The 11,244-nt window shown below is 38.5% G+C and overlaps 1 protein-coding gene across 2 annotated transcripts; it reads left to right on the top strand.

Annotated features, from left to right (window-relative positions):
- Window positions 1–23: 23 nt before the first annotated feature.
- LOC140236426 (radial spoke head protein 4 homolog A-like) lies at window positions 24–10,682 on the top strand. 2 transcript variants are annotated; one of them, XM_072316355.1, is made up of 14 exons: window positions 24–127; window positions 279–680; window positions 1,800–1,861; window positions 3,057–3,184; window positions 3,354–3,452; window positions 4,303–4,479; window positions 4,631–4,685; window positions 5,206–5,319; window positions 5,914–6,011; window positions 6,435–6,576; window positions 7,152–7,261; window positions 7,732–7,873; window positions 8,592–8,709; window positions 9,255–10,682. In XM_072316355.1, the coding sequence occupies exons 2-14, from the start codon at window positions 490–492 to the stop codon at window positions 9,481–9,483; spliced, it is 1,665 nt and encodes a 554-aa protein (XP_072172456.1). In that variant the 5' UTR covers window positions 24–127; window positions 279–489; the 3' UTR covers window positions 9,484–10,682. The 2 variants fall into 2 exon arrangements, with proteins under 2 accessions (XP_072172456.1, XP_072172460.1); XM_072316359.1 differs by having other exon boundaries at window positions 77–138.
- Window positions 10,683–11,244: the final 562 nt, after the last annotated feature.

Here is an 11,244-nt window from a genome sequence, read left to right as displayed (position 1 = left end):
AAAGCCTAAAATCGTCCCGTTCGCTCGACAGCAAAGTGACGTCGATACGAGATATTTACCACGAGCATCCCTTAGCAACGACACCGACGAGAACAGACATACTGTGCACGGAGTTACCCAAGCTCAGGTACAGTACAGGTACAAAAATATGTTTTTATTATGTTTTAGTCGTCACTTTCCAGCAAGTAAGTTTCTACGTAGGTACTACGTAGACATAAACAGTTCACTTTATAACTTACTTCCGTAAATTCCCTGCCTTTGATTGTTTTTCCTTGCAGCATAACCCTCATCAGCAAGTGTTGCAGAGATCGAGACTGCACAGCCAGAAAGTTCTGCTGCTCCATCCAAGAACTCGTCTCTGACGATGAAGTCTCATTGAAAAAAGGAGCAACGTGCAAGAAGAACTGTCTCTACTCCCCAAGAGAACATTCGGAAGAATATCAGCAAAACTTACCCTACTACTTGTCAGCACCTCGTCTTTAATTCAGCATGGACGAGCCCCAGAATAATGAGGCAACTCCAAAGGAAGGCACACCAAAGCCACAGACTCCAACAGGAACCCCACAAGCAGCAGTTGCAACTCCTCCAAATATGGCCATGAATCTGACTCCCAAAGAAGAAGCACTCGTGAATGCAAAGTCATACTTGCTGAAGGCTAGCGCCAAATCAAATCTGAACTTGTAAGTTTGTATAAACTTGGCAGTAGAAAATAGGCAATCTAACAATTGTTGAATTAGAATGGTGTTTGCATATCTCAGTGAGTAAATGCTGTGAATAAACACAAACAATCAATTTGAATTCAGGCATCTCCCCATACAACAAAACAAAAAGTCCTTGGGACCAGCAGTTTTTTGTTCATTGACATTATATCTAAATTTTGTTGTCGCTGAACAGTAAGGTAACGTTTAGATGGTATATAAAGATATGTAGGTCCAGATATCTTCTATACTATAGGCCTGGGCCTAGATGATAATTTTTGGATCTGCATTTTCACTTTGTTGTAACAAGAATTTAATCATGACTTTTGATAGACCCCTACGGCCTTTACAGAAAACCCACACGCTCGTTTGTATAAAGCTGACGAAATGCATGAGTCAACTCATTTAAAAAGTGCATAGAAAATGGTGAAGACATTCAGCTAAAAGTAATCCATGAAAAGTGATGTCCCACAAATATTTCTGCATTACAGTACGACTCTAAGAGTAGTTCATGCTGTCATCGATCTTGATCTTGTGTTAACCATGTTTTCATATACAGGTACACAATGACCTCTTGGACAATTTGTTTTGCATTTTAATTCCCTCTGTCAGTTTATAAAGAAAAACAAATCCTACAAATAAACCAACAAAATCAGTCAGCATACAGTATTACAGTGTTAAAGACTAGACATGTGATACTTCCATGATGTTATAAATACAATGTACCTTGATTAGGACTGGTCCAATGATATTATAACTTAGACTTATGCTGCTCTTTGAATGCATCTAGTCTCCTGGAATTGAAATATGCTGAAGCTGTCATATGTTTTATTGTTCCTCAGTTTTGTTCAAACTACAAAAGCACCCTGCCAATTTGCAACAAAGAAGACATGGGATTAGAGAATAAAATCGAGCTCTAGTCTAATTTCTTGTACAATTTGTGCTTAAATGTACAGTTGCATGACATACCTTTAGGTAACTTTCAAAAAATACTGTTTGAATGATTTAAAACTTTTGAGAACTAGGCTGTCCTGCAGGAATGTCAATTGGGCTTTGCTTTTCTGCATCAAATATGTTTTTCACTATTTTCACTTTCCACAGATATGACCATTTGAGCAGAATTCTCACAAAAGTTCTTGATGAGAGACCAGAAAATGTTGTCGGTGAGTACAATGCACACATTCATATCTGATCCATTTTTCCCCCTTCAAATTGTGTATTAATATACAAATGATGCACAGGATAGAGTGCGTTAGTGTAGGCGTATAGTGCACTCGAGGGTATACAATTGTGAAACATGCACGAGGCGAAGCCGAGTGCACGTTGCACTACATTGTAAAAACCCGAGAGTGAGCTACGCCTCCACTAACGCCACGAAATAATCCTGTGCATCATTTGTTTTATAAAATGGGTCGAAAATTCGAAAACTAACAGCATTTTTCAGCGTTTTTCACGTACCTTTGTGGGTCAAGACGTCCGAAGATGTTCGTCCGAAACATTTATGTACGTCGCACTCGGAAATCCCGCACATACAGTATAGACGTCTAATTGTATAATGGGGGTTGGGTTTCCGGACACTTAAGTTCCCGCATGAAAACTTACTTATTTTACATAGAATATGCACCCTTTACCTTAAAGACTTGATATAGACTCCTCATATAGGCCTACTAGACAACATACTCTGAAAACGGCGTGAGAATTAACCTGCTAAATCGTTGGATTTGCCCTTCAAAGTGACTCCATGTAGGCGTCCGGTCCCACAACGCTTGGTCTACTGTACTGTACAAAGTGTAAGAGTCGAGTATACGTACGCCACACATGTTATGCACAAGGGAAGAAAGGCCGGCCGCGGCGCCGGCCGGCAGCAGCCCGAACTAGAAGTTGTTTACAGGATTGACAGCGCGTATGCATGCAATTCATCAAAGGAGCCGCCGCGCGCACAGACGAACGGCAATAGGATTTAACACGCAGTGCAATGGGACTAGAATAAAGGAAGCACATGTGACTCATTTCAGCGCTTCCTATTGGCTACATTCTTGAACCCATTTTATAAAAGGGAACATAGCGTGTTTGTGATGACTCCATTGATTCTGAATACAATATAAACTGTTGTGGGTTTCATACAGCGGGGGGGGGGGGGGGGGGGATGGTACTGTGATGTTAGGTTATGATGGTTCCTTATTGCAAAGCCGAATAAAGGTTTTGAGAAGGCAAACCCTGCTTTTGCAGTTTTTGCAATTTTCCACCCTTCCAGTTGGAATGTAAAAGCCACTTATTACATAAATTGAAGGGATTACATTTGTGCCTTTTCCATGTCTTCGTATCAATAAAAATTTTGTACATCTTTCCACTGTACAGATATCTTCGAGGACATTAGCAAGGACGTGAAGAAGTCCAAGTTCACCTCAAGCACAGACACAATCCTCGACAAAGTGGACAGGTCAACTGAGGTGCAGCTTGCAGAAACACAGAGGGCGCTTTTTGAGGTAAACAGACTCCCGTCAAGATTTTCTTGTCTTAATAACTTACCACTGAATGATTTTTCAAATGATGAGAAATTATTCCTTTCTGTGCTTGATTTCATTCAAACAACACCTTTTGTAGATGCCATATGAAGATAGCTAATGTTTTGTTGTTTTTTTTTTTCATTTGCAGAGGAACCAGGAAGAGGCAGAACATGAGGGCGGAGAAGAGGAAGTGGAGACTCCCCTGCCAAACCTTCCAGAACTCATGTACTACTTCGACCAGGCAGGAGTACGTAGTCCTTTTGTCCAAAATATGTTTGAAGCAATTAAAGGTCCTGTCTACCTTTGGGGGCAAAGATTTAAAAATGTTCAAGATATCACTTTTGATGCATATGTGAAGGTCAGTTGTATCACAAAACATTCTATCATATAAGATTTTTGCAATAAAGCCTAAAATATAAGGAGATGTCACTATTTTTCTCATTAAACCGTAACTGTAGACGGTTTAGTCTGAAAACATTCTTATTATAACTATTGTTCACATTTTGTATATTTAACAATACTTAACATGGATTATACTGGTTCAAATTTTTGCATTGGCTGTTTCTATCCCTAACTCACATTTTAGGACTATTTCGAAGCACTAATGCTGGGTTTTTGTTTCATCTGCAAATGGTAAACTATGCCTTTAATGAGTCAGAAATTTTATGATAGTGATTATGGTAGAGAAATCATTAAACAACATAACTTAATTTAACATCCATTTACTATAGTAGTATGGCAGAGGAACTCTACAGTGTAGTAGATATAGATGTTTTTAGCAAAGTGATTTTACTGTAAGATACTGGACCATAAAAATGGTATTTTTTTAATAGATTTCAAATATGAGTCGTAGGCATTACAGATGCTCTCCATATCCAGTAGTATCATAAGAAAGTTATGATACTTCAAAAAAGTGGTATACTTTGGTATAGCACAGTCTGTTATAACACTCCTTAAAATTTAGCGAAAGTTAAATGGCTAATGTTCCAAATGCAAACAAATGCAGCATAGATGGTCATAGAGACATTGATGTGATTAGCATTACTGTTTGTCAGTCATTCTTTATCAGAATTTATTACTTCCGCTTTGCATTGCAGGTTGGTGTGAGCAGAGAAGAAATGATGAGAATCTACCTGGCACTCAAGCAACTTGTGGATAACTACCCTCTTCAGTCATGTCGGTACTGGGGAAAGATCTTTGGTACAGAAAAGAACTACATCGTGGCAGAGGTGGAGTACAGGGAAGGAGAAGAAGAGGAGGAGGAAGAAGAAGAGGTAGGCAAGCCTTGTTATGGTCATTGGAATAAGCAGTTTTATATTTCTTACATTTTCAAATATTGTCATTTGTTTGTTGTTGTTTTTTGTTTCAAGTCATCTTTTCTTATCTTTGATATTAAACTTTCAGCATTGTTTGCTCTCTTTACAGGAGCATGAGGCAGAGGAGCCAGAGGTAGAAAAAGATGAAGAAGAGGGAGAAGGCGGTAAGATCTCAGATACTTTTCTTATGAAGCTATAATTTTGTGCCATTATATTGCTGAAACACCATTACAGTCTATGACCTCTGTTGTTTTCACTAGCATTTCATGTACTGGTAACTATATCAACACACCAAATTAACAACATGTCAGTGTATCTTGGGTATATGATAAGTTGATGAATACATTGGTGAGTGATGTCAACTTACTGTACAAAATAGTTTCCATTTGTTTGATGTGAAGCAATGAACAGTTTGTGAAGAGTAGATTCTTGTCTAAAAGACCATTTCGTTACCATTTCAAGTCGTGAGCATCGTTCTGATGAGATGAATCTAAGAGTGTCTAATGAAACTAGTGTCTGTTTCATCTGATGAATTGCAGTGGTCTCAGCCGGTAAAAGTTTCATTTTGTTTTCTCATTACTTAGACAATGCATTACAGTTCCGTTAGTTTGGAGAATTTCATGCCACCCTAGTGATTGACAACAGGTTATTATCATAATGTGTTATGTTCAATTGAAATTTCAGAGGAGGCAGAGGAGGATGTTCTTCCCAAGCCAGACTACAAGCCTCCTCCTGTCATCCCAAGGGAGGAGAACCGTACCGGAACCAACAAGAAAACATTCTTCGTCTGCAATGAACGTGAGTCTTTGAATAGAGAGCATGATTTGATTGTCCTCTTGCATAGTGTAGTTGTGTGAGTGGTCTGCAATATGCTGTGAAGTATTCTTGACATTGTCTCCGATGCTGTGAGTTTGGTGTAATCATAATGTGCAAAGTCAATGGTAGTTGAACTCAGTGCATGCAAAGATGAGAAAAATTTGTGTTACTGCCTGTATGGAAGTGTAAAGCCTATTAACCTGTTGAAGCCATGTCCCGAGTATACTCGGGCAGGTGTCTATGAGAAATGCGTGTTGTAGCCCGTCCTCAACAGGTTAAAGATGAGCCTAAGTCTTTGCCTTCTACTAAACCCTGCTTGGGTATCATAAATTCAAGCCTCATGAATGATACACATGTATTGACTGCATGATGAATCATGTTGAAAAAACACTGAAGACATTTTCTCTTGAAGTACAACTGATTATCAAGTCTACTTGAATTACTATTGTAATCCTTAATCCATCACTAACTGCCATTTGTTCTTTACTAAAAAAAAACAAAAATATCTCCAATTTAACATGCAATGGAATAATGTGAATGTTATCATACTCTGCTTTATATCTCTGTCTCTCATAGCTGGCCAACCCTGGGTCAAGCTTCCTCCAGTCACACCTCTGCAGGTTGTCACAGCACGACAGATCAAGAAGTTCTTCACTGGGAGGTTGGATCAACCGGTAAGAAATGATTTCTTGTGCAAAGCCATCAAGATTGTGGAAGCCATGCAGATTAATCATGATGAAATACACAAAGGTGCAATTAGCAAACTCAGCTGAAGTCTAATTCAAAGCAAACTGCTAGTATCTGTTGCACTGTTGATTGGAATCTCTTGTCATTTTATTGACACATAGGTGCATGCACACTGTCAGTGGCTGCAATATTGATTGTGTATATGCAGTCATAGTTTCCATTTCTGTGATTCTGTTGTAGGTGTGTTATGGTTTATCATTGTTTATCCATAATTTATCATTGTCATGTAACGCGTAAATGACACTCATAAATTTAACAGCTCAACCCCATTGGAACTTTTGCTGTTTCATCTCCTAGCCTCATGTAATCAATCTGTTGATAACCAACTTAATTTATACATTTTTCTGCAGATTGTGAGCTACCCACCCTTCAATGGAACCGAGGCCAACTACCTCAGGGCACAGATTTCCAGGATCTCTGCAGGAACCCAGATCAGCCCATTGGGATTCTACCAGTTTGATGAGGAGGAGGAAGAAGAGGAAGAGGATGGAAGTGAGTAATTTATCATGGTATCTCATCTTTTCATGCTCATTTGAGATGATGTACAAAAATTTGTATACATTGTGAAATTATGCTTATCTGAATAACTCAGAAATTTCTTGAATGTAACTCATTCATTTCAAGCAAACTTCTCAATTTCTACTCTTGGAATAGATGAAAGGTGAATAGAATAACATCGTACTCAGCAATCTGAAGTAAAATGCACATTTCTCAAGCTCTTGGTGTTGTAATACTTTTGTTTGTTTGTTTTTTGTACTATGATGTTATGACATCAAGCGTCCAGTCAATAGTGTACAATACCACCCTCTATACATTCAGGCTTAAAATGCGCATTCCTTCCTTGCATTCAATATAAATTAATCAAAAGCTTGTCTCCTTTGAGGAACAAAAGGACATTTTCCATAAAAATTTCACTCAGATGTTTCTCATTTGGCTTTTCAGCCAACAATGAGTTGGATTCAATACTAATCTGCAATAGATATGGGAGAATGAGGGATTTTGTTGAAGAGGTACGCAGCGTAAGAATAATTCATTAACCATACTGTCATGAATCTCATTGTCTCCAGACCGTGATAGCTTCATCGAGAGTCCAGACTTTGAAGGCATCCCTGTCAAGGATCTGGTGGATCCCTCTCTGGCCAACTGGGTCCACCACGTGCAGCACATACTCCCTCAGGTATTATATCTCTCAACTCTTTTTCTTTTCATCCTCACTTGTATATCCTCTGTTTAAAAAGTACCATATATATCAGTGCAGTAGCATCCTTCTTGCTCTCTACTTCATTATTTTGACTCCTGTGATGTACAAATATGCAAATGTGTACAATATTTACATCTTGAAAGTTAGGTTAAGACTGTTAGCAGCTAGCCCCCTTGTCATTTAATCATCAACTTTCGGTACAAAACTGAGAAAGTAATTTGATATTAAGGTCATGTTGAGTAGGACAAGCTCTTCACGGTGTTACTCATAACAAGTGCCATTTTGATTTTGACATTTTCTGAAAGATAGGTGGTTAAAGATGTAACAAATCATTGTCACTTTTGGTTTTGGATGCTTGATTATCCAAAACTGATCTGTGGTAACATAGTAAGAGGTGCATAAGAGTGCTGGAGAGTTAATCGATGAATCGTTTATCTCACACCCAGGGTCGCTGCTCCTGGTTCAACCCAGTCCAGCAGCAGGAAGACGACTTTGAGGACGAAGAGGATGAGGAGGAGAGGGAGGAGCCCGATGAGCCTGAGCCAGAGGTTGGACCCCCTCTCCTCACCCCCATCTCAGAGGATGTTGGTGAGTACTCAATAAACTGGAACCAATAGATTCTTCTGTGCAAAGATTTGTAAATCTTTTTCATATTGCTGTAAAACATGTTGAATATGTGTTTTGAATGTTTGGGGGTGGTTTATTCCAAAGGATGCAAATATGTGAACTTCTTATGCTGCAGACATATTATGGTGTTTGAATTTATGCTTGCTTAAAGGGACGGTATAGTATTGGTGGAGATGAGGATTGGGCATTTTGCGAGATGCCAAGAAACCCCTTATGAAATACAGTAGTACAGAGCATACCATTCTAAGAGGAATTCAATGTTTATTTAATAAAAATTGAATGGCTGAAACATACAAAAACAAAGTTAAAAAAGCCATCGTAATAAAAGGTGGGTCCCACCTTTTATTTGGATCGCTCTGTTTTGGATATCTCGGCCATTTCAAAACCAATTTTCATCAAATGAACATTGAATTCCTAGTGGAATTACATGCTCTTTCATATTTTATAAGATGTTTCTCATTATCTCAACAAAAATGTTAGAAACCTGAAGTTAGGTTCAATAAAAACTTTATGGTCCTTTTAAAGTTTCCTTGTTAATAACCATTCTGTAGAGCTCCAGTGGTTGTGTGTAAGCATTAAATACTGCCTGTAAAGAAACAACTCAAGATGTCAAATCATTGCAAATATAGTATCCGAATATAGTGATGTGTATACTTTTTCATCATGTGTGTGTTTGCAGAGATTGAGAACATCTCGCCCTGGAGTGCCCGTCTCTCTTCCACCTTGGTGCCTCAGTATGCCATTGCTGTTATCCAGTCCAACCTGTGGCCTGGTGCCTTTGCCTTTGGAACAGAGAAGTAAGTATTCAGTATTGGTTTCAGAGCAGTGGGTTCCCTATTCATTGTATTTAGTGGTTCCTCTTTTTGTTGGAGTGTCAAACTTTGTCATCAGGATGATCACTAATCTTCTGTATTGCATGGCATAATTGCATGGCATAAATTTCTTATAAAGTTACAGCCAAAAGCATAAACTGACTACACACTGAACAGTACCCTCTCTCTTACCATTGGTTTGATAATGAGTGCATAATGGTGAGAATGTGGTATACTCTCCCCGATAAGGTTTTGTTTTAAAAAGATGTACATGACTTGCATCAGAAATAAACCTTGTATTCAAATAGGTCATTCTAGAATATCAACTTTTGTTGTTGAAATGGGTATACCCAACTTATATTCAACCTGCCGGTTTGGGTCAGTCACATGCAAATAACTAGGGCCTACTTGATTATCACTGTACTGTTACACGGCACAAATGAATGAAGAAAATGTCCACATATCATGATATACCTTCTCACAATGCATAATCTAATCTTTGAATAATTTTGTTTCTCACTTTCCATCAGGAAATTTGAGAACGTCTACATTGGCTGGGGCCACAAGTACTCGCCTGACAACTACAGCCCCCCACCCCCACCCCCAGTCCAGGAGGAGTTCCCCAGCGGTCCCGAGATCACTGAAGCTGAGGACCCCACCCCTGAGGAGGAGGCTGCACTCAGGGCAGCCCAGCAGGAGGCCATGGAGGCAGCAGAGGAGATGGAGGACGAGGAGGAGGAGGACGGGGAGGACGATTAGATGATGAAAAAGGATGGAAACGCTGTTGTTAATCCACGGGGGGCTTCTGAATAAGATCCTGCTCTTTTCTCACTCTTGGAAGAAACTGAATGTCAGTGAATCTGTTTTATAGCTGAACAAGGGCCTTCAATCGAAACCAAATGTGGACAGAAGGTGAAATGACTTCCAACCTTATCATTCCATGCAGGAAATTGATTTGATTTTGTTACACGCACTGCCCAAGATGACAGAAACTCCATGATATGAAGCTGTGTATAGCAAGTGAGATGTCAATATACCCCTCAGCACTTAGATGTAATAGCCTCTACTTCAGACACATTTAGAGAAACTTTATGTTGGCACTTGTTTTTGTTCATGACAATGTTTCAGTGGAAAAAAAAAAAAATTAATTATGCCTTCCATAAGTAATTTCTACAATGAAAAGAACCTACAAATCTTCCAGGTATGGAGTGATGATGCGAATGCATATTTTGTGTTTAGCACAAATTGTACTGGCCCTCTTCCTTGACTAGATTTTTTGCAAGGTGAGAGACTACTTATTTGCACAATAGTTATTATATTCAAGGCATGAACATGGCTTGCCAGGAGTTGAATATCCCCCACCCCCCAAAAAAAAAGAAAAGAAAAAAGAAAGATGAAAATACCCAAAATGTTTTACTTTTGTGATAAAACGTACCCATGTGTACTTCTGCAGTGCAGAGAATTTCAGTGAAGACATTTTGCTATACATGTACCTTAGTATTGTTTCAATGACTCTTGCACTCTTCAGTAGAACCTAACCCGATTTCTCATTTTACATCATTTTCACAAACTTGGAGATGTTGTCATCTTGTTATTATGCCCGTCCCTAGCGAACCACAGCTATTCTTGTATTCCATCATGTAAATAGTTCTATGAAAAGACTCTCGATATATAAAACTTACTTCAGTCTTGTACATATGTAACTTATTTTGTTGCAGAAAAGAAGGCCCAAAACATAGGTTACAGACATGAACTTCCGTACATGCCATGCAGGGCACATCCAAACATTGATTATCGTGTGTGGTATTGCTTTCAAAAGGTAAAGTAACATACCTTGAGACTCGTGGCCTTTGGATTATATTTTAACAGCTTGGATTGCTTCAAACATATAAAGCCTTCAAATTGTTATCTGTTCGTATTGTGCAGTTTTAAACAATAAAACACACTACTTTCATGTATTGATTTGTCTGTAGTAGTTTGCATGTATTCTCTGTTCAAGATTTGATGTGAATGATTGGAGATTAACACCCAGTGTATGTGACATACTGTACGATAAACCCTGTCAAACCACTTTAATGTTCTCTACAATCATACCCCAGAACTTTTGATGCATTTTGCTTTTTTTTCTTTTTTTTTTTTTTTTAATCACACGTGTGTGTAATGAAGAAGTGGTATGTAGGGATGCATCAAGAGAACTGAATACATATGTATTTATATTCATCAGCCATCTTTATGAACTTATTTTTCAAGTCATCATGAGCCCTGATGTGTTCAACGTCAAAGAGTAAGGTATTTCTATAAATCAGTTTCATCTTCGATTCAAGAGATGAATTCGACTACCCGTTACTTTCATTGTGTAATTTTGATCCAAAAAATATCCCAACTTTAGTATTAGGTCTAAAAATTTTCCCTCTTAAAAGCATACTCACTATGACAACGTAATTCAATGTAGGCAGTCATGTCTGCTTTAAATACACTTGGGTCTAACAATCTGATATTACGGGGCATATCACTGTGTGT

The sequence above is a fragment of the Diadema setosum genome, chromosome 1 (assembly GCF_964275005.1).
Source record: "Diadema setosum chromosome 1, eeDiaSeto1, whole genome shotgun sequence".
NCBI lineage: Eukaryota > Metazoa > Echinodermata > Echinoidea > Diadematoida > Diadematidae > Diadema > Diadema setosum.
This window is presented reverse-complemented; position numbering and strand designations above follow the sequence as displayed.